Source organism: Scaptodrosophila lebanonensis, unplaced genomic scaffold (genome assembly GCF_003285725.1).
Source record: "Scaptodrosophila lebanonensis strain 11010-0011.00,11010-0021.00 unplaced genomic scaffold, SlebRS2 tig00001418-arrow-arrow-pilon, whole genome shotgun sequence".
Lineage (NCBI taxonomy): Eukaryota > Metazoa > Arthropoda > Insecta > Diptera > Drosophilidae > Scaptodrosophila > Scaptodrosophila lebanonensis.
The window spans coordinates 1826650-1850289 of NW_022060744.1; the positions used below are offsets into that span (position 1 = coordinate 1826650).

At 38.2% G+C, this 23640-nt stretch overlaps 6 protein-coding genes across 6 annotated transcripts; 2 read left to right on the forward strand and 4 right to left on the reverse strand.

Annotated features, from left to right (window-relative positions):
- Positions 1-204: 204 nt before the first annotated feature.
- Positions 205-5203, reverse strand: LOC115633265. The gene is made up of 4 exons (XM_030530669.1): positions 4897-5203; positions 4449-4823; positions 3122-3773; positions 205-1721 (listed from the first exon to the last, which is right to left on the reverse strand). Exons 1-4 carry the CDS (start codon positions 5001-5003, stop codon positions 792-794), a joined length of 2064 nt encoding a protein of 687 aa, XP_030386529.1. The 5' UTR covers positions 5004-5203; the 3' UTR covers positions 205-791.
- Positions 5204-5759: 556 nt separating this feature from the next.
- On the forward strand, positions 5760-9337 carry LOC115633287 (protein MAK16 homolog). The gene is made up of 4 exons (XM_030530696.1): positions 5760-5898; positions 5958-6004; positions 6085-6895; positions 8969-9337. The coding sequence occupies exons 1-4, from the start codon at positions 5884-5886 to the stop codon at positions 9098-9100; spliced, it is 1005 nt and encodes a 334-aa protein (XP_030386556.1). The 5' UTR covers positions 5760-5883; the 3' UTR covers positions 9101-9337.
- Positions 9338-12787: 3450 nt separating this feature from the next.
- On the reverse strand, positions 12788-13529 carry LOC115633221 (enhancer of rudimentary homolog). The gene is made up of 2 exons (XM_030530612.1): positions 13359-13529; positions 12788-13298 (listed from the first exon to the last, which is right to left on the reverse strand). Exons 1-2 carry the CDS (start codon positions 13381-13383, stop codon positions 12955-12957), a joined length of 369 nt encoding a protein of 122 aa, XP_030386472.1. The 5' UTR covers positions 13384-13529; the 3' UTR covers positions 12788-12954.
- Positions 13530-13823: 294 nt separating this feature from the next.
- LOC115633222 (protein enhancer of rudimentary) lies at positions 13824-16138 on the reverse strand. Its single transcript, XM_030530613.1, has 3 exons — positions 15995-16138; positions 15429-15531; positions 13824-14397 (listed from the first exon to the last, which is right to left on the reverse strand). The coding sequence occupies exon 3, from the start codon at positions 14384-14386 to the stop codon at positions 14072-14074; it is 315 nt and encodes a 104-aa protein (XP_030386473.1). The 5' UTR covers positions 14387-14397; positions 15429-15531; positions 15995-16138; the 3' UTR covers positions 13824-14071.
- A 611-nt stretch (positions 16139-16749) lies between these two features.
- LOC115633401 lies at positions 16750-19810 on the forward strand. Its single transcript, XM_030530843.1, has 3 exons — positions 16750-16855; positions 17349-17584; positions 19735-19810. Exons 1-3 carry the CDS (start codon positions 16826-16828, stop codon positions 19808-19810), a joined length of 342 nt encoding a protein of 113 aa, XP_030386703.1. The 5' UTR covers positions 16750-16825.
- A 289-nt stretch (positions 19811-20099) lies between these two features.
- Positions 20100-20659, reverse strand: LOC115633223 (NEDD8-like). Its single transcript, XM_030530614.1, has 2 exons — positions 20643-20659; positions 20100-20577 (listed from the first exon to the last, which is right to left on the reverse strand). The coding sequence occupies exon 2, from the start codon at positions 20542-20544 to the stop codon at positions 20299-20301; it is 246 nt and encodes an 81-aa protein (XP_030386474.1). The 5' UTR covers positions 20545-20577; positions 20643-20659; the 3' UTR covers positions 20100-20298.
- Between the last annotated feature and the right edge of the window lie 2981 nt (positions 20660-23640).

A 23640-nucleotide genomic window follows, 5' to 3' on the forward strand; every position in this document is an offset into this window, starting at 1 on the left:
AAATTTATTTTAAAAATAACAATTGCTTAGTCTAAACATTGCCGTGCCACAAAAAAATAATCTTAAGCCTCCAGTTAGCAGAAAACGAAAGCAATAAAATAGTTAGAAACCAAAAGTAATAGATTCATTAAATAAATTGTATAGAAATCTTATATATTGTTTCTTTAGCTAATTAGTGTACAAATTGATGCGGTAAGCCTCCAGTTAATCGAAGTCCATACTATATGTATGTATATATATTTTGTTATATGTGTAACCAGCTAGAATACATATTACTTAAGGTACATATTTTGTCTTTTCAAATAACAACTATAGCTACGGCAGTATAAATAATTCGTTTGTTTAAATGCATGCAACCAGAGTTTCAAGATTTGTTTATTGTTTTAAATGTTAATAGTTTTGTATATACTGGAAGTTTCAAAAATAAATATATGTATTTATATATTACATGTATGTCATCATATCGAGGCAGTGAATCAATTTCTTCAATCTAGTCACATCCAGTAATCATATCAAGTTTAAATTGGTCAAGTCCGTTCCACAGGCTTAGATCGTAACTATTACAACTAAAGGAAATTTGCAGTGGTTTTCTATATTTGAAGCAGGCCTATTTGTAATAGAATTCAACAATAAAATAATTTATACATAATTTGTCTCTAGAATTGTTGCTAAATTGTTGCATTCCTTTCATTTTTTAGCCTGTCAAATCATAAAAAAGGGGTTCTATTTCAAAATTAAAAGGCTAACAAGCACGTTGATAATCCTTTGAAATACAAACATTTGCCAATCACTTAATTTTTTGACTGCTGCGTTAGCCAATTACGCAACAGATCGCCGGGTTTAATACCCGATTCTGTCGGCATTGAATGACGCTGTGTGGACCAACCATAGACGCCCCCACTGCTGGCCACCGGCTTGAAACCCAAATTCTGCGGCGCTGGTGTATCCATTCGCGGTGTCGCCTGACTCTCGAAGCCCGAGGATTGCGATGAGGTGCGCGAAAGTTTATCCTTACCCGCCGCCGCTTTGGGGTTGTCGCCCTCTCCATTGAACATCGGCCCTGTTGTGGCCAACCAGGCGCTGATTTCCTTATGAATCCGCTGTTGCTGTTGCTGCTCCTGTCTTTTCGTTTCCTGCCCCAGACTGCTAAAATGTGATTGCATTAATACAGGCGGTCTGTGCATGCGCGATCTGAGGCGCTGGTCCAGCACCCGCATGCGACGTTGTCGTCGCTGCTCCGCATCTTCAACCTCATTGCAATTCCAGCGGAAAGAATTTTCACCGCGAAAGGGTCTCTCAACCATCGTCGAGCGCACCGAAGGACAGTCTGGCGGATTGTTTGCCGTCATCGGATCTCTCAGATCAAGGCTGGATCGACTATAAATTGGCGAGCGCAATGTCTTGAGTGGCGATTCCGACAAATGCAACGCGTCTAGGGACAGCACCGACGCATGTTCTGACATTCCCACCCCATCAAAGCAGCTTGCTGGATACGCCGATGTGGGACTGCTTTTCAAACCGCGCTGCTTTTGCTGCTGTACTGAGGAGTTCAAGTTCGTCGCGTTGCTGCAGTTGAGCTGCTCACTCAGTATGCTGATCGACTCCTCGTCGCTAAAGCAATCTTCTGCATAAAGCTTCTGAAAGCTGACAGATTCGTTCAACGCCCAACTAGAGCTGCGATTGCTGGCCAACAGAATGAGCGTAAGAACGCTGCCCAGCAGCTGTAAAATACAAAATAAGATAAAACCGATTGTTATTAAAATAGCGCTTTGCCCGAATAAAACTAACTGCCTAACTCTTTAGGTAAAAATCCCAAACATATTCAACATTTCCAGACCCAAGTGATCCCACCCGAATGCTCAATGTCTTATAATCAAAAACTAATTATGTATGCATTTTAAAGGGAGACAAATTTTGTTATGGTATTGTTTCTTCTAAGATTGGTGGTTCCAATAGGATGTATACTACATCCTACTTCAAAACAAAGCGAGGCCTTACAAATGCTCATAAAAATCAAATTTGGTTAAGATACCTCAATAAATAATAAAGGTATTTTAGTCAAAATGCTTTGTCCACTGGTAGTTTCTATAAATTTCACCGATTCTGACGAAAATATAATGCAGCAATTTAAAATCGTTAAACATCAAATTCGGCAATGATGTCATTTTAAAAAACTGGCATTAGGAGTGATTTTTGCATCTTATTTTTCTATGACAGCTGCAATATAAGTACTCCGATTACAATACAACTTTTGGATATTATGAGGATTACAAAAAACTAATTTAAAACTAATATGGTTAAAATATACTAAAAAACATTAAACTAATAGCAATCTTGTCATAGTGTTTTCCTATGGCTGCCAAATAAAATAATGGGCTAGATATGGTTTCTAATAAACTTGGTTTGTATATTAACTAGACAAGACTTTATTTCAAGTTTGAGGTCTCTAAGTGTTTAAGTTTAAAAGCTTTCGAAGTTCATACAGACAGATGGACTGAGGGGCCAACACAATTTCCACCAAATTGCCTTGCAACCTTCGAAATATGAAATTCATTTGCCATTGGAAGAACTTGTTTTCATTGTTGTCAAAAAAAGGGAATATTTAGAACAAAATGAAGTGATTTACTTTGTAAAGTACGTGGTTTTCGTATTTAGGGAAAACCTAACTATAATAGGAGTTGCCTGGTTAATAAGTTCAATTTAGATCATTTCTATCAAATCATTTAAATAAGATGATAAATCGTACCCTTATAAAAAATCTTCGTCAAATATTTCCCCAATATAGATGAATGACTTCATTGATTTTGTATCGCTATATATTGTTTTGAAATTAAAAACTAACACTAAATATTGGTCAAATACAATATATATAATAAAACGAATATGAAAATAGTTGAGAAATGCCTAAAGATGCTATCAGGCTCTCTTCCTTAGAGGGAGAACATTTTTAGTCTTTGGATATTTTTCAAATTCTACAGCCTTGTTTCATATTCTAAAAACTGACACTTAATGATAAAAAAGGTATTAATAATAATGTTGATTATTTTGAAATGGAGTCTAATGTAGAAATAATCCAGAAAATACTCTATATCTGAAGAAAGTTAATAGTTCTGATACTTACGATGAAAGTTACGCTATTCATGGCTGTCAGTAGGAATTGCGATCCATTCGCATAGATACTCCACAGAACTAGCAGCAATGTGAAGCGGGAAAACCTCAGACGATCGGTAATATTGTGCAGGAAACTGAGCGCCAGCATCACATATGGATAAATGTTGACAAAGCACGAGCTAAACGTGGCATTCTGCACCTGGGGCTGTGTCAGGCCCAAGGAGTAGAGCAGCATTTTGGCAAAGGTGCGAGAGTAGGCTAGAAGTTTGTTCGTAGCGTCGTAATCCAGAGCAGTGCCCGCATAGGAAAGTAATACTCGCACGAACGCCAAAAAATGGGAGTAGCCAATGAAAATCGGATTCGCCAATGTTCCGCCAAGGATCGAGGCAAACTGTTCCCGGGTGGTATGTGGAAGTCCGCACAGCAGACAAAAAATGTTAACCACAGTGAGGAGGGTCATCGATTGCCGGAAGAGACGTAGTTTTCGTTGTTGTTGGGCCTTCGCCAGGCGGTTGAAGTGGGGCTGCTTTAGCAGCTCGGCGCCTTTAATTATAAAATTGAGAAACTTGGACCCCAGCACCATTTTCTTTTTCTCACGCAGCACGCGTTTGACGTGGCTCTCACAGCTGCCGCATAGTCGAAATTGTTTCTCTAGTTCATTTCTAAAAATTAATGAAAAGACCTATTAGAAATATGACGATAACTATGGATATACAGAGTAAATATCGAAAGGAAATTTAATGTGGATATTACCAAGCAATATTCTTGTACAAAGTTTGTTGTCTATAGCGCCTATGGTGGTGGAGTATAGAAAGTTCATACAGTCGAACAATTTGTAATATGAAAGATATAAAATAAACTTGATGTGTTTATAACTAAGAGTAATACTTGAGCACATTTACGCGCTTGTAGCATCTATAGCTGTCTCGAAAAATACGTTCATATAGTCAAACAGATAGTTGTAAGCTCTGAAATTTCAGTGCCGATATAAGAGGGGAACATTTGTTGTCTCTACTTTTAGTACCTATGGTGCCCAAGCAAAAGACGTTCAAACAGTCGAACACTTGCAGGAATCCAAATATTATGTATGTAATACTACCTCCTTTGCTTTACCTAGTGATACAAAATTACGATTACGCTCGATATTTGCTGTGCCTTCTCCACATTAGCCTGCCTATAAAAGGGATAGTATTTTGGTGTCTCTGGCGTCTATAGTTGTCGAGAACAAGGCGGCTATACAGTCAAGCAGTCGCAGATTTCTAATTAGGAAGTCCATAACGACTCTTTTGATATACCTACTGATTAGTACGAGGTACAAGATTGTGGCAATGGCTTACATGTAATGTTTGATTTCCCACTCAAAACGCGACTCGTGCTTGGGCTCGAACTGCGCCAGCTTTTCGACCTTTAGACGCTGCGCTTCGTTGCATTGGTCGCACAGTCCGTTTGATTGGACCGACGGGGCCGAAACCTCCGGGTAAAGGGCATTGGCGCATACGCCGATACCGCTGCTGTGGCTGGGCGATGAGTTCTTGTCCGATTTTCCACTGCGATTGCATTGTAGTGCGCTCATATCCCGATTGTAGTCCCCATCCTTGGTAAATCCATTGTATTGCTCACATCTGCGACATGTCCAGCTGTTTCGCTCGGGATAGGGAACGCGCGAGTTTGTATTGCAGAACCAACAATTTACGCTCGCACTGTAGCGGGAGCTAAGGGGAGAAAAGAGATACGCTATATAGCTCAGCATTGTTGACATCAGCGTCCAGATTTCGTAACACCTACCGCACAGTTATATATAATTTATGGGTGAGCATCGCGGCTACGAAAATTAATGCCAAAATTGGCAACACATTGGAGACTAGTTTCAGCCCAGAGACGCTGCCGAGCATAGTTGATAATTAAACAATAGCGCCAGATCCTTTTAATCCTGTAATAATATCCAGTAAATATTTTTCCCAAATACCGCGCACTATTGCTAATTTTAAATGCAAACGAAAGCTAAAGAAAAAATAAACGCGTCACGACATACGCGGACAAAACAGCACCACGATGCCGGCTACAATTACGGTTTCGCGCTCACACACACACTTGCAAACACATATGTGCATAAACAACATGTGTGAGAGCAAATTCCGCTTCGTTCAAAATACCGACATTGCCCGCCATTTCCATTTCAAAATAGCAACGCGCTGATGCAAGCAACGTGAAATGATGGAATTGAATCAATTGCTATTTTATTATTTTTCATATGTGGTCCGATATTTGTTACGCCCAGAGCGGTATATGCATACATTTAGTGTAAGTTGAAAAGACCTAAAAAATAGGGTAAAAATGCTTCCAGTAGCAACCGCCCTGGTAAGCGTTTTCGAGTGAGTGAGGAGGCGGTCGCTATACCGGCTGCTGTGATGGCTTAACTTTTCCCAATCAAAATGAGTTTAGAGGCATTGCTTCAGAGCCACCACGATTTTTGGTAATGTGGGTAGATATCAGGAAGGGTATAAAAATGCGCAATGTTTCAATTCTAGAACACCAAGATTGTGCGTTACTATTTTGACGCACGTTGTTTCGTTCCCGTGGCCAGAGTTGGCCGCAGCTGGTCACCCTAATTGCTGCTGCCGCTGCTGTGTTGGTGTTGTTGCTGCTTTTGAATATCCACACATTGCACGTGTTGATGAAGTATTTGGTTTGGTTTGGATTGAGTTGAATGCTGAATAGATCGGTGATTTGCTATTGAACAGTTATAGGAGAGAGTATAAATAAATCGACAGAATGCAGACGGACGATGTAAGTAGGAGCGATGGGTGCTTCAATTGTTAATTACAGTATTTGATTCGCACATACAGGTCGTTTGGAGCATCATCAACAGATCCTTTTGCTCGCACAAAGTCAAGTAAGTCTACCCATCAATGGAAATCATATATACATATGTATGTACACATAGTAGTACGATATATTCTATGCGTTTTGCAGAACCGACACCCGCACCTTTTGCCGCCATGAATACAATTTGACGGGTCTGTGCACGCGACGCACCTGCCCGCTGGCCAATTCGCAGTATGCGACGGTGCGGGAGGAGAAGGGCGTCATTTATCTGTTCATGAAGACGGCGGAACGGGCGCATACGCCGAATAAATTGTGGGAGCGGGTGAAATTGTCGCGCAACTTCGAAAAGGCAATCCAACAGATCAATGAGAATCTGGTGTTCTGGCCAAAGTTCATTGTGGCGAAAAACAAGCAGCGCTTCCTCAAGATCACACAATATTTAATGCGGATGCGAAAGCTGAAGCTGCGACGCCAGAAGCTGATAGTGCCACTCTCTAGAAAGATTGAGCGGCGGGAGGCGCGACGCGAGCAGAAGGCGCTGATTGCGGCCAAAATCGATAACCATATTGAGAAGGCGCTGTTGGCGCGTCTGCAGGATGGCACCAACAAGGATATCTATAATATTTCACAGCATGCCTTCAATAAGGCCCTCGAAGCGGAACGCATCGATGGCGAGGAGGAGGACGAAGAGGAGGAGGAGGAGGAGCTGGAGCAGGAACGGGAGAATGAATCCGAACGTAGCAGGCAAATGCTCGGGGACGAGGACGATGAGAATGAGGCCAATGAGCTGCATAACGCGCTCCTAGCCGACGAATTTGTCGAGGCAGATACCGACGACGAGGACGACTATGATAGTGATTCGGGTCTGCGCGAGGATGTGGAAATGGACAGCGATTTCGGCCATTCCGATGATGATGATGACGATGATGGCGGCGATTCAGATGTGGACGATATTGAGGTATTATATATATGGCCGGCGACAAGAAATCGACAACAATTTGACATTTTTCGCGATAATAACTATTTATGCATCGCTAACGTCTGTCTGTCTCTTTCTAATGGCACATCGGCGCTTCTTATTTAATTGCGAATACCAACAACAAATAGTAGTAATAATAATAAGCTGCAATTGCCGTGCCAGCACGTCATTTAATTATACGCCCATGCGGGCGACACGCCCCCTACGCCGGCTATATGTTTGTTTTTGCAATTCATTGCACATTCATGCGATTTATATCAGACATGTATTATTTCGAATTACCATAATTAGCAATCAGAAACGGAACTAGTTAATATATCCAGCTGGCTAGATCACTAAATGACGAAGCTAAAAACGGACAGATTTTGCGGACTAAAAATTCACTATTTAGGTAGGGTTTCCCCAGAATATGAAATCCTTAGAATTTTCAAAACATTATTACGTTATTGACCCAGCAAACCACAAATTTTCGAACAAATCTTTGATTCAAAGCCATCCCCAGAAGTTTCTTTCTTTAAGAAAAGCCAACTTTTATGTTCAAAATGTTCTTAATAAGTCAAAACTCGCTTCTATAACTCGTTGTTAGATTGTACTTTACAGAATTTGTGAACTGAAAAGTTCATTTTATGTCGAGACTGTCCGAAATGTGGAAATATTGGAGTTCTTAAGGCATGTACAAATTTTTAGACAACTGATCAAATCTTCGGTTGCAAAACAGCCCAAAAATAACTCAAAATTTCCATTTTATGTCCCCGCATTCTATGTTTAAATGATTCTTTGTCCGTCTGTTTGAACCACAAGTTTTTCTTGAATAATAACAGCTCGAGACATCAAACTTGGCACACAGCCTTGAGCAACCTACATGCAGAGCAAGGTAATTACAAATAAGCTATGGCTTTCATAGAAGAGATTGGTGATCAAAACAAAAACACTGTTGATTATGATGAGATCGTTAAAAATTTCGTATTTTTTTACAAAATTATAATCGGTTGCCTATACCTAAAGCTGTCATAAAAAACACTCTCAGTAGTTTATGTGAATAATAATTTCAAATCGTTAGTTCCATAGGTATGTTCTTTGCAAAAAAAAAAAAAAAAATCATTCAGTTTGTAAACTATAGGGTATAGGGAAGAGGAGGAAATCGAGTCGCGCTTCTTCTTCTAAATAATCGTAATCCATATAGGTCTCTTTAAGTTTATCCAATGATTTAAATGAATTTTCCTCAAACACAAAAATCATTCTGTTTGCGAACTGTAGGGTATAGGGAAGTGGAGGAAATCGCGTCGCGCTTCTTCTAAATAATCGTAATCCATATAGGTCTCTTTAAGTTTATCCAATGATTTAAATGATTTTTCTCAAACACAAAAATCATTCTGTTTGCGAACTGTAGGGTATAGGGAAGTGGAGGAAATCGCGTCGCGCTTTTTCTTCTAAATAATCGTAATCCATATGAGTCTCTTTAAGATAATTAGTGATTTAAGTGATTTTTCTCAAACATTTTGTGTTCAGCTAAGAATTTTCGCCGCCATTTAAGCTAATTTTTTGAATCATACTGACTGGTCGTGGGAATTAATGATATATCGTGAGCATAGTTGGGGTTCGCACTTGACAGATTAGCAAGCAAAGCACACACGCCTACCTACCTGTGTGCTGCTGTCTCTGACGGCGCCAACAACAGCAACATCAGTACAAACAGCAGCAACGACTTTATGGTTCTTGGCTCGAGTGGGGTCTGTTGCCATAACCATATCGGAGTCTGTCGAGTGAGCGAGCGTACGGGCGAGCGAGCAAGCGCGCGCGCATCTTGACCGAGTTCTGTGGGTCTTTTAGCTTTTAGCTATTGATATCAAGCTGATACTGCGGCGACTCGCAATTCTTCTCGCTGTTGTTGTTGTTGTTGTTATAATTGTTGTCTAATCGCGCCGCGCTGATTAGTGTTGCTACTCTTACTAACGTGTTTTGAAATGTCAAATTATCGTCATTGCTGGATGTAATACATATATGTATCTTACGAATCGAAATTAAAAACGAAAACTGTACAACAATTCACAGGACACGCCCGTGCCTTCGAGCTCTGGCGCGACAAGGAAATCGACTAAAGTACCGGCGAGAAGCAGCAAACCGAGACGGCAAGTGGAATATGAAGTTGAAGTTGCTGCAAAAGGGAAAATGCGCGATTACTGAGGTATTGATATTGATATTGGCACAATGGCTTCGATAATCAATCAATCAATCAGTCAGCAGCGGCGCAAATGAATCAAATATTGAACATATAACTGCATTATGTATAAAGTTATTCTTCTCTCCCCCCCAAACCCAAACCCAATCCAATCCAACCCAAATTTTTTTTATTCATTTATTCATTTGCGTCGTCGCTGTCCACCACAGCTGAATAATAAATAAATGTGCACGCAGCCGAGAGATCATGTCTATTTGTTAGCTAATTAAAGTTAATAATAGTAATAATAATTAAAATAATGTATGTACGAAAGTAAACAGAAAATTGTCCAACTTTTGGCGCTTCAAACAAATTCAAAACGCACCTCCATTCCAGTTCATTTCGTCGAAGCTTGAATGCTCTTCCATAACAATCCAAGGCCATGTTGAAGATTTATAAAAAGTGCTTAAAAAAAGTTGAAAACAAAATGCTCTTAAAAGCGTCGGAGGGTGGTTCCTTCTCTATATAAAAATCTATTAATCGGGTTTTTAAAATAACAAATTGTTGAGATATGATGCATATTGTTGTATAGGTTGAATATTTATCAAAATTTGCTGATATAGACGACCCCAATTAGGCTTTATTTTGTCGAATATTCTATATAATTAAGCAAAGCAGATCGTGTGTGTTGATTGGATTAAAGATTTTTGAAAAGTGCTCGTTAACATAACAGAACGATGCAAAAACTAGCTTGAAACATTTATAGGAAGTGCAAAATTTATGTGATAAGCAAATTATCCTAAAACGAACGCAAGGCGGTTCCTGGTAGTATCTGGCTGTTCCTTCCTATATAAGTAAAATGTTACTTGAAAATATGTTCTGATGTAGCAGAACGATACGAAGAATCGAATGGAAGAAAGTGTTCCTAAATGTGTAACATTGTGTTGGAAGTTATCTTTAAAATGTCTGATATTAAAAAAAACTATGCGAAGAATTGCTTCAAAGATTTATGAGAAGTGCTTTCAAAGTGAAGAATTTGAGAATTCTCTTGAAACCGTCGCGATGGTAGAAAATCTATTAAGATGGTTTTTGCAAATGAAAAGATGTAAGATTTATTAGAAGATTTTTAATGATGCACAATTAGGAAGCAATGGTTTCAAATATTTGGTATAGAAAACCGATGGAAGAAATCAAATAAATAGTTCCATTAAGTTGGATTTTAAAGTGAAAACTTGTTGTGAGCTAAGATAATTTCATGGACTTAAAATATGACTGCAAAACAGTGAAGTGGAGATGAAATTTAAATCCACGTCTAGTTCTTCACTACGTAGAATCGTTTGATAGAACGTGCAGAGAACACATTGAGAATTTGTTCAAAGACATTTTTGGATAGATTGTTCAACATAAATAAACGATCAAACGGAAACATAAGAGAGCTCTTTTTCATATGAGAGAACGAAGCAAAAAATCATCTCAAAATTAAAATGTCTTTTACAGTGAAAGTTATTATAAAACAATGTTCTCAAGATGGTATGTTAAAAGCTTTGCTAATAGAACTTCGTTGATACAAGAAATCAAGATTTCTTAAATTTTATTTAAACATTCTTTTCATGAAAGATTTGTAAATTTTTTTGTTTGTCTGTTTTCGAGTCTGAATCAAATCTGCATAAGTTGGCCAATATTTTCAGGACATTATTTAGGTATTGTGCATGTCCTGGCAATGCTTGGGCAGTAAGCAGTTTTGTTGCAAAATCGATCGAACCTGTTTTTCCTGATCATTCATTATTGCTTTACTATTCTATTCGCAATGGAATGAAATCTAAGTTATACAAATGGTTCGTGGAATTCCTTTTTATATAACAGAGTGTTAGAAAATGAACCTGAAACTGGAAATATGACCAGCTTCCACGCTCGTTCACCCTGAAACGAATCTCGGCATACATATACATACATATGTTTAGACATACAGACGTGCATGTTTCGCTCGATCGGGGGAAGCAGGGGGTTGTAACCAACAGTCAGCCTCCATTGAACTTCAACTTGGCATTGCCAATTGGTGGTTTGGCACACTGTTTATAAAAACAAGTTCTAAGCACTGTTACCTAATTGTTTAAATACTTTATATGTACAAACAAACATACGTACATACGTACGAGTACATAGTAGTAGTAGTATTTATGTATCTGCAATGTCGGGCACTCGGTCATAAGTTAGACAGCTTCAGAGATCTACGAGTGTACGAGTATGCACAATATAAAGCGTAGTATGAAAATATATTTTAGGGCAATTTTTGCCGCTCCATTTGATAGCCTAATTAAAAAGCGACGCTTACGTTTGTAACTTAATAAGAAAATCTGTTGTGCTTTGCAATCAAGGTCGTAATTCTCGTAACTCGCTAATCGCAACTGCTGACAGTAACAAAAACTGAAAACTGTGGTCAAAGTTTCTGTTGTCACAGTGCTAGCCGTAATTGCCATCGAGAGTTCGTCACAATTATGCGAAACAAAATATACATTTAGCCGGCAGAGCACTGCCGGCAAAAGTATAGTGGAAATCGCGTGGCTTAAATCCACAAAAGGTTTACTGTAGTATGAATGACTCGAACGAGTTGCTAGAGAAACTAAAAAATTATGTTTGAAAATAAAAGTTAAAATAAAAGTTTGACTGTACAAACGTCTATTATATTCGGCAATCAATGGAGTCATAAGCATCTTGTTTTTTCATAGAAGTTCTTCCACTTTTATTCTGTTTGACTGTATGAACGTCTGTTACTCGGTAATCAAAGGAGTTATAAGCATCTTGTTTTTTCATAGAAGTTCTTTCACTTTTATTCTATTTGACTGTATGAACGCCTGTTATTCGGTAATCAATGGATTTATAAGCATCTTGTTTTTTCACAGAAGTTCTTCCACTTGAATAGCAATGGCATAGGTTTTATTTATAAAGAAAATAATAGGGGAAAGGAAATACACATATGGTTCAATTAAAATTCTCCACATTTGTAGTTACAATTGATTAAAATAGGTATTACAAATGATTAACTTTTATAATCAAAAGTGTTATAGAATAGAAGGACTTGCAAACGAATTTGTTTACATTGTGGACTAAATTAGTATTATGTTTTTATTTTATTCGTTAAAAAGTGATGTTTAAACCATATTTCAGTTTCATTCGTATTTCAATATTCATATACATATGTATGTATGTATGTACATACATACATACCTTCCAACTTCACAAAGGTGGCCGCAAAGAAACTTTTACGTTAAATCGCAATGAAACATTGTTCATTTGAACTGCTGAATATAAAGATATCGAAAAGGAGCTTGAATTTGAAATCCCTACACAAAATTTTTCATTGCTGCAAAACATTTTTGTATTGAAATGATTGAGTAAAGATTTTAGGAACGTACTTAACCTCACAAAAATGCTTTAATTCAATATAAAAACAGCTACAATAAAAAATCGTTTACAAATCACTGAATAAAATTTTTAGCACGTACTTAACCTCACAAAGATGACCGCGTTACGAACTAAACTCCACTTGTTAACAATTTTCATACACATTTATAAAAAAAGCGAAATAAAGATGCCGGAAACGGAATTGTCAAAGAAAATTATCGTCGTATAGAGCACAATGTTCCGAACGCACTTAACCTCACAAAATGAAAATGGCCGCCACATCACTCAAGAAACGTTAGAAATTTCAAATATTTTCAGGTGTAAAACTAACGTTTTATTGGTTGATTTTTTTTCGTGTAAAAAAACCGAATTGTCTTTTGGGTGTGTGTGTGTGTGTGAGAGAGAGAGAGTGTGTATGTGTGTGTGTACTAAAAAAGAAATGCTCATTCGGGAATGTCCATGGTCAGGCCTGTTGAGCCTAATTGTTGTTGGGGGGCTGTTCATCGAAGGTCTGCAACTCCTGATTCAGCATCTGATATAACTTACTCTTGACCCAGTAGCGATCGTGGGACACATAGGAATGGGTAGACTCCTGCAACACCATACAACTGACATCCACCAGGGAGTCGACGTAGTCCAGCAGCTGACTCATCGAATATGAAAAGTTCGAAATCGGGGAATACGAGTTGTGGACGTGATCCTCAAACATGTTGCGGACCCCGTCCATGCATTCGGCAACAGTGTCGTAGGTGTGGAAAGTGCGACTCTTCGGATCCGGAGCCATTTGCACAAATAACATGACGTGCGACATCTCAACGAAGGCTGCGAACAATTCCAAAACTTCAACACTAGTATTTTGAAAAGCATTTGCATTTTCGTTACCCAAGCCCGGCAATGTAGAGGGCATTTTTGCGTTTATTTTTCAGGAAAATTGACTTCAAAAAAATGGATGCTTTCCTGCCGAATCTGGTACGTCTGTTCGTCAGCTTCCCTTGCAAATGAATGACCCACAAAATGCAGTTTGACAGAAAGGCTCCAAAAATTCGGTCTGTCAGGACTGTCAATGCAGCTCGAGTCTGGACAGTCGTGTTGGAAAACGAGGCACACGTGGCATTAGTTAGACACTTGTTTTTGGGGTTTTCAAGTTTTACGACTTTATGTACATTAGATTAGATTTACATTACAAAATAAAAGAAATCAACGTTCTCCCAAATTCTGCTGTTGTGTATAAATTAATGCTTCTTTTGTTGAAAAAAGGAGACAACGCGCTTTTTCGACAATCTAAGAAGCGGCCTTTTCTTAAGGATTAGTTTCGAGCCCAGCGCCTGTCTTAACAAACACAATTCGTTTCTTTTTCTTCTTTTTTTTTGTACACAACTTATTTACTAATTCTTTAATGACAAGAGAAAAAATATATTTATTTAAAATTAAAAAAAAAATAAACAGCTGCGCCGCACGAAGAAAATGCTCAGTGTTTGAAGTGTGTTGTAGTTGTTGCTGTTGCTGTTAATTATCTCCATGCCGTGCACGTTTATTTGGTTTTACGAAGTCCTTCAGCTGCCCATTTCGCTCAACTGTGATGTGAGTACAGGTGCTTATGCGTTGGGACTGAACGCCGCCTGGCGTAGCAGCACATAGATCTTCTCCTTGATCCAGTCCTTGTTGTAGGGAGCATAGGTGTTGGTCGACTTCTGGTACACCATGCAGCTGATGTCCATGAGGGTGTCGATGAAGTCAAACAATTGGCTAATATCATAGGTAATGGTCGGTGTGTTTGGATTGCGACGCTTCAGATGCTCCTCATAGATCTTACAGACGCCCTCCATGCACTCATTGACGCTCTCATAATCGCAATAGGTGCGAGTTTCGGGACGCAAGCCCGGCTGCACCAACAATATTGTGTGCGACATTTCCGCAGAGTCTGTAAAGAAAACAGATATATCCAAATTATTATATTTAATTCACAACTAATCGTTTCTTAACGAACATTACCCAATTGTGACATTTGCACAAAACTGCAAAAAAAAAAAAACAAAAACAAAACTAACGATTAGCTCGAGGCAACGAACTGTTCGCCGACAAAAATTGAAACGTAATGACGTCTAGAGCCTTTGACAGCAAACGCAACGCCTACTCTAGCTTTAGACTAAAAAGTAAAGAGTGTTCGAGTGTACGAACTTCAAGTACTTTTGAGTCATAACAGCTAAAAACCGCACTTGGCGCATATAATAAATCGAATATAGCCACATAATTTAGAATACTGAGCTGCCATAGAAGCGATCGGTGCAGAAATCGCTTTTAATATAATACATTCTATACATCCTTAGCCAAAATTTTGTATTTCTAAGTATTTCATATTCTGTTGTTTCCTTCAAATCGCCGCACAGCATATACATATGTAGCAGCCATAGGAACTACCGGAAGTAAAGCCACTCTTAGTAGAATTCTTGCTGTGCTTATGAAGAGATCTCAACCCAACTTTTTGTATGTTTATAAGTCTTGTAGAACATCTGACTATCCTACGCGCTTTCATTGAAACCGGCGCATTATACATATAATTAGCTGTTATAGGAAGGACAGATGAAAACGAATTGTTATAACGACATCGCAGCTGAATTAAGTATTTGTGAATTCTTTATAATGTCTGATTATATATTTCGGAGTTTTTGAAACCTGAGCGCAATATCTTATATCTGCCATGGAAACAATCGGTGCCTGGTACAAATTGTTTGTTTCTAAAGATTTCTTCACAGAATGTTGTAGGCATGCCTTTTCGGTATTATCTAAAGTTTCATAGAAACGACCGGTGTAAGAAAATTAATTTCTGTCGAAGCGTTTTGGCGGTGATAGCGTATGCGAGAGTCGTTCTCTTTAAAAACTCGAAGGTTCTACTCGTGTTTGCTTTTTCTGTTAACGATGCTGTTGTTGTGGAGGAGGGGGGCGGCTGCTCACCTTTTTGACACAACTATAATGAATCAATCCGAGACTGCACCTGCACTGGAAATTTGGTTTTGGTTGCCTCTTTCCACCCAACGTTGGACGTTCGCTGTAGGAGCTGCAATTAGTAATTAGGGCAAATTAGTTTTTTGAAGCACTAATAGAACAACAACAAATATTCGCAAGGTGCAACTAGTACGCACCCACACACACACATGCACACACCCACACACATGCATATAATCACAGCAAGCCACACGCACAGCACACAGCTATGCCATGTAGCTGCAAGCTGAGAGCTCCATCCGACACATAATTGCTGTTGTATGCATGGCCGCAACAAATTCAATTTTACATCCTAATTTCGTTAATAGCAAAACATTTACGCCGAAATGCATCGAATTTCGCATGCAGCTGTTTTTGCGGCTCTTGTTTTTGCCGCTTTTCATGCGTGTGTACACACACACACACACGCACAACCGCACATATATGCGTTGTATGTGTGCGTAAATACATAGAAATATGTAGATAAATGCTGCCGTTGGAAGTTTCTAGAAACGCATCGCTTGATATACACTTACCCTCTTGTAGTTGACAAGAATTTAGTACGAGGTGCAAGTTAATTGCAATGTTTTACGCAAAAAATAAGCAATAGCGCTACGCTTCGTTTGTTTCCTGCCTCTTTCTTACGATAGCCAGTTAGTGTTGTACACCGAGCCTGGTGCTGTGGGAAAAAGAGGCGCGGTGCTGCCAACTAGGCGTTTGTTGTGTGGTTAGTGCTGTGCGCAGTGCTGCCACTCACCAGATATTCGCTTGTTTTTCCAACCGGCTGGCAATGTTGTTTAAAAATGATCGACTGGACCAATTGCGACGACTCGACTCGGTTGGGGATAAGTAGGTGGCGGGCAGCGTCGGCAGTTGGTGAAGGCAGAGCGGCAACGGCAGCGGCGCCAGTAGTGTAGTGTAAAATCTTAATTCGGCTGGCTTTGTTATTCTGTGTTTTTTTTTGTTGGTGTTGTTGCTTTTTGTAACAAGTGAAATGTGCATGTGGCAGAAGCATATTAATTGAAAAAGCAAAAAGCACACAACAACAGTTAATTGTGGCGCTGCATGGTGTTTCTGTTTGTTTGTTTGTTTATTTGCTTTGCTTCATCTTTTATTATTGTTTCCCTTGTAACGCCCGCGCAATACGCGCACGTCGGTCGCGCACGCGTCAAACATTTACCGTTTTGTTTTGGTGTCCGGCTAAAAAGTTACAGCGAAGATACAAAGTGTTCTCGTCGCTTGCGTTTGTGTTCGTTGTTGTTCTCGTTGCGGCTGTGCGTGTAATTTCTTTCAATTTACACTTTTTTTTTTTTTTGTTACATACATATTTATGCCGTTTTGTGCTAGCGTATCGCTTGTGTTTCTCAATGTTCTCCGCGGCCAATGGCAAAATAAAGGTGCGCTTTCATCTATATATTTACATATTTCATTTTGTTGTTGGGCAAATAACTGTTCTTAACGTACAGGACGTTAAATGGGAACACACATACATACACAGATATGTACATTTGTTGTACGGCTATATGCAACTTTTCTTTTCGTGAAGATAACTTTGCCTTCCTCGACATTAAATTGCCTCTGTTTTAAGTATGCATCAGAATCGGTTCACTATATCACATAACTGCTATAGAAAAGATCAGTGCAAATATCACTCTTAGCACCAAAAATTGTAGTTAAATATTTATTTAATTATTACGATATCGTAGCTAAATTTAGTTTTTCATCATAATAATTTGATGTTTTAACAAAATTGGCTTACTATATTATATGTGTACATACCTGCCATACCAACAATCGTTGCAACAAACTTAGTGTAGGAAGGGTTTGGGCTTAGTGCTAATAAAAACTGTGTCTCGTGTGACTTAAACGTCCTATTCGTTTTGCTTGCAGTTGCCGCCACAGGAAACGGCCGCCTCGTCCGCCCTCCGGTGTCTGTTGCATGGTGGACCCTTTCGGGATTTACATTTCTCCGTTTCCGATAATCGGCTAATACCCGTCCATGATGTTGTCTTCCTGGACGACGACATCGATCGCAATGTCAAGCCGCTCATTTATCGTCCTGTTCACGCGGAGAGTGCCGACTGGGCAGCGAAGTCGACGTTACCAGCTGTTGTGGTTGCCGCCAGGTGAGTTCTTACTGTTGTTGTTTTTATTCTTATTGACATCATTGGCCTTGAACTTGTTTACTTAAGTCGATCTCCTCTCAGAGAGGATCCTCTCTCTTTTGCTCTCACACACGTTCGCCTCTCAATGCGCTCCAAATTTTTCTTCCATTGCAATGCAATAGGAAGCTTTACCTGGGAGAGAAAGGGAGAGTGAGAGAGAGGGTGCAGGCAATTAGTCGTTTTCAGCCGTGTCCAGTGCTGTCAGTTTGTAGGTTTTTCTCGCCAACTCATTAGTTTGCTTGAAAACAAGCTTGAAAACATGGATTTACAAATAATTAGATTAGGAAAAAATAAAGCGAACCAAAAAAGAAACAATCCAAAAACGCTCAAGTTGGAAAACTTAAACAATCTTAACAATATACATACATATATACTCATCAGTATATCATCATCTTTTATAACAACTGAAAAGAAATTGTACAAAAAAATATCATAATTGAAATATTACTACAAAAGATGTTTAAAAGACCGATAAAATAAGAAAAACTTCGTAACAAATTTATGCTGAAACAGTAATTAAATAACAAAAAATCGCCTTAAAATATCTGTTAAGATGCTGATATGTACTTAAATTAATCATTTTTTCGATAACCTGAAAACCAAACTTATGTTTAAATTTTCTTCGATTTTTTTGAATACACATAACATATTTTTGTTATTAAGTATCGCTGAAATATAACTTATTTTAAATCAAAAAATGTCATTAGCGATCGCTAAAATTGAAAAGACACTACCACGAAAGCTGGGAAAACCGCTGAAGTTTAACAAACTATAGAAAAATTTGACTAGAACTTAAATCATTAACCAGCGCTGTAATTAAGAAAAAACTGTACCTAAAAGAAGTTGAAATAAAATCGAAAAATCGTACCATAACTTAACACAATTCTATTTATTTTCATTATTGGGGTCCTTTATAATTGCAAAATCAGAGGTCGCTAAAATCTATGAAATCGTATCCCAAAAAGATTTTAAAGCAGCTGAAGAGCCTCTAAAATTCAACAAAATATATTTTCATCAATAGGGATCTGATCTCAGAGTTTGTAAAAAAGCTAAATTCGTTGACATAAACACCGACGGAGCTGCCGTAATAATAACTAATTTATTTTTAATTTGTATTTGCCGCTTTGGGACACAGCTGGGGGCGTTTTTACTTCTCGCTGTAGTTGTTGTTGCCGACGCGTTGTTCCCTCACCTAATTATAAGCGTTTCACATGGAGGAGCCAATCCATATCTCATGTTACTCACCATTCATAGTTTAAGCTTATCATTCATTTTTTTGCCCTCGGATTTTCTTGTCGTCGTTGTCTTGGCTAGTTTGTTTGTTTGCTTAGCTGCGAGTGTGTTTTGCTTATGTTTGTTTGTTTGTTTTTATTTCTTATTTCTCTCTTCTAGCATGATTTTATTTACATAATTACTTGCGTTGCTCCATTATTGCGTTTAGCTTCCATTCCCCCTTCCACACGCCCACCTTTTGCCCCAAAGCCCTGCAAGCGTCATCATTGTTTTAACATTTTTCTATGCTTCTTCTGCTCATTTTTTTCTTTCTTCCGCATTCGGTTTTTATTTGCTAGCGTCATTGGATTTGAAGGCTGTCTTTTTTTGACACCTTTTTTGGATGTTTGCTGTTGCTTGTTGTTGTTGTTGTTATTGCTATTGTTATTATTTTTCTTATTGTGATTATATGTATATGTACATATATATTTGTATACACATGTAGGTATACATTTATAGAATGTATTCATAAATTGTCATTTTATAGCTTCACTTATTTAGCTCGATCGCTATTGTGTGTTGCGCACAGTAGCCGGCAAAAGTATATGCCCTTGACATTGAAAAAAAAACTGCCAAACCGGCTCGGCAGTTAAAATAATACATCGACCGCATCAGCAACAATAACAACAACAACAACAACAACAAGACAAGGCCCGATAATTGGCATTAATTTAATTGTCAAACAAAATTGTTGCCCGCCCGGATCGGATCGGCAGTTATCGCCCTCTCTGAACTCCCTTGAATTGCCGCTTCCCATTTCCCATAGCCGATGACGTTAGACATCAATAATTCAACATCATTTTGATTGAGAAAAGAATGCTCTCATTGTCAATGTTCAGCCACTCAGCCACTGAAGACGATTATCGTCGTGGTATCAACTTTCCAGCTCAGAATCTGCAACTACTCATAGAATGACGTTTACATTTACCGATGATATTCGTTATACACTTTGTAGACGTCGAAGACGGCTCTCAGTAAAGATGATATGTTCTTTTCAAGTCAGAATCTACAGTCAATGACATACAAGTAGAATGACGGTTGGATATTTTTGAACAAAGCATTTCTTTTTAACGCTTTAGATATCGAAAGAAAGCTCCTAATTCTCATGCTCATGGTATCATATTTTCAACTCAGATTCCACAGGCAGTGATGTTTATATATCATCAGACACAATGCGTTGAATAGAGCTTAGTTAAAGGAAAAGTATGTTATAATAAGTGTGATATATTTTGTTTATTTGTTTGTCCCACTTGCACTAACAATTTAATTTTGCAGCTACCAATCGCGATGTGTTGTGGTGTTGGGGCAGCCCGAAAAGGGGGAATGGAAATCAGTAAATCTAACATAATTCCTTAAACATTTAACTATACAGAAATTTAAAACGAAGTGGAGCAGTGTATTCTCTAAGGCGTGCCGCCACGCAAGGCCAGTACCAGATGAAGCACCGAGCCTCTTTGCACCTTGTAGTCGGCAACTGTCCGGTCGTCGTTTAGCTGCCTGCCGGAGAAGATCAGACGTTGCTGTTGGGGCGGTATGCCCTCCTTCTCCTCAATGCGCTCCTTTATGCGATCGACGGTATCGGTTGGCTTGATGTCGATCTCGATTTCCTTGCCGGTCAGAGTCTTCACTTTGATCAACATCTTGCACATTTATCGGTATTCACAGTTTCTAAACGTTGAGGACTTCAGAATAAAAAGTTAGTAAACATTTTATTTATTTGATTTTTTCTTAAATATATTTTCCTTACATGTTTATAGTTCGAGTTTTAAATGTAGACTGAAAATATTATTACACAGGCGCGCTGAAGTAAGAGTTTTGTTTGATTTTGGTTTCATAGGCTGCTTTGGGAATTGAAAATAAAACTGAAAAGCGTTTTTTTGCAGATAAGAAGTACAAGAAGCAGCGACATAGTAAACAGACTTAGCACGTGGGATTACTATAACATATAGCTTTCATAGGAACTATCAGATTAAAACTTTGGTTTTGTATGAGTAACTTTTTTGTTTATCAAGGTATCGGATAGGTAATAGGTATTAAAAAGTTGTTGGGTATATCTTAAACTGTTGCAAAATTACAGTCAGATCGGGTTACTATATTATATAGCTGCCATAGGAACGATCAGCTTGAAAAACAGGCTTTGTGTGAACAAGTTTTTGGCTCATCAAAATATTGAAATTAAAATGAACAATAAGGATTTTACAAATAAAACACATTACATTATATTTGAAATTAATCATATATGCTATCGTAGGAACGATCAAGCATAAAAAAGGTGAACAAAATATCTTAACGAAATAAATGGAAAATATGGTAATGGGGGAGTTCTTAATTACAATAAATAACGCTGTGAAGTTTGTATTATATCATAAAGCTGCTATAGGAACGATTAGCTTTCAAGAAATTCTTTTTAGAAGAAATTCCTTCTTTTTTTGTTTATGAAAAAACCGTAATGGGATGAGTGGTCTGTTGGATCTGTGTTTTTATGTTATTTAAAGGCTGAGAAGTGCATTTGTCCCGCGTTTTAAATCTCACGCACACTGTATTATCCGTTCCATTCAAATTTTTCCCTTTCTCCATTATTGAGCTGCCTCAGCAGACATAATGATAGTTGGACTGTGTAATTAAATACCCGTATGGGACTTTGGCACAACACGTCAGCTGTTCTGTTCTGTTCGGGGCTCGGAGCTCGGAGTCAGAGGCACACAACCACAGATTACATTATACTCTTTGCGCCTAAGAGTATACGGTCGATTCCAATTATGCCAGGTATTATTAATTTACTTTGCCACTCCGATTTCAGTTGCATCGCTTGTAATTGCAACTTTGACGCTCTCGGCCCAATTATGGAAATTCGACTGTCCATAGTTTGTGCCTTGGCATGGAAGCCGCTCGATAAATATATGTACATATATACGAGTACATATGCACATATATACATTATGACATAGAAATGTAGTATCTGCGCCTACTGGCTAGCTAAAAAGTGATTTAATTTAATGTTCACCGGAAGCTCAACCAACTGACAATAACAGTTAAAAGTATTAACTATTTGTTTTGGTGTCGCTTTTGCTTTTGCTTTTGATTTGGATTTTGTTTTTGTTAACCTGTATGTCTCATTTCGCCTATGATTCAGATTATGGCTAATAAGCCGGCAAAAAACAAAAGCAACAACCAAATAATGAAGACGACTCACGCAAGGTTCATAAATAGCTTGAAAATCAATATGTAAACACAAATAATTGCTTGCCGCTCATTTGCATGCATGTGTACGAGTACGGCTATATAAATATTTGCGGCAAATCGAGGCCTGTGTCGTCGGTATGGTATAATACTCGCAAGCTTTCCTAAGTCTATGCGATACTACACAATATACCTGATATTATCTAACAACACTTTACTCCTCGAGTTAATAAACAGATCGATTTTATCGCAGACCAACATTCAAAATACATCGATGCTGATATACCTAATACTTCAGACTTACTTCTAAATACATGCTTAATACATAACTTATAACTTATACATAATACTAATCCATAATCCTATACCATAAACATAGGAAATAATACAAAGCATACAACACTTTTAAAGCGTACATCGTATTTTTATTTAACTCCATACAAATTCATGTACAAATATGACCCGAAATTTAGGTATCTCTTTCAAAATTATATTTATTCATTCAAATTTTTTTTTATCGCCCTCCGAATGCAATGCACATAATCCAATGTTTTTTCCCATCCTCGAAGCAGTCCGATAACTCCGTTTCTAGAAATACATTCAGTACCTTCTTCGATCCGGCTTAAATTTCCTCAGGCGGGTGGGAATTATGTTCCCAGAGTGGTCTTTTCAATTTATTAAATATTAAATTTAAATATTGAATATTATTTTCTTTCCGGAGATTGCTGAAAATTATTAAAGAAAAGTATAAAATGTTAAATTTTTCATTTGTACAAAATGCTGAAAAGAGAGGGTTTAAAAGAGAGATTTCGATTGAGAGCAGGTGGAAATTTTCATTACAACTTCATCCTAAAAACTGAAAAGGATTCAGTTGTACACTAATCGGGGAAAAGAGGAAGATAATTTCTTGTAGTTCTGCAAGGAACTGAAAAATTAATACGATCTAAAGGGCAAGGGAATTAATCAATTTGTGGAGGAACACAACTCCAAGGACAGTCTTCCGAGATTTGACTTAAGACGGACTGGACTGATTCATTCCTCCAGAAATGCCAAATGCGTCAGCAAGTGTTCCTGGTTGTCAATCGATTTTTGGTGCACCAATTCCTTGATTTGTTTAACGTGTTGTTGATCGGATGATGATCAGTTCTTGATCGTCTTCCAAGTCTGCAACGCTATCTCGCTTTCTCCAACGCTCCATCAATGACTATTAGACGAGTCGATCGATGGGAGTTCGCCGTGACGGCCAATGAAGTTTTATGATTTCAATTTCTTCTGTAACAAAAAAAGTCCATATATTTGCACTTCATTCTAATTATTATTTACCAAAAAAACAAAACATAACTTGTATATCGAGAGCCTTTTGCATTCTGAACGTTTCGGCTGTAAAATTTTGTTATTTCTAATCTTTTTATACCCTTTACCCAAAGGGTAAAAGGTATATATTCTTGATCAGGATGACAAGCCCAGTCGATATAGCCATGTCCGTCTGTCTGTCCGTCTGTCTGTCCGTCTGTCTGTCCGTCTGTCTGTCCGTCTGTCTGTATGAACGCAAGGATCTCGGAAAG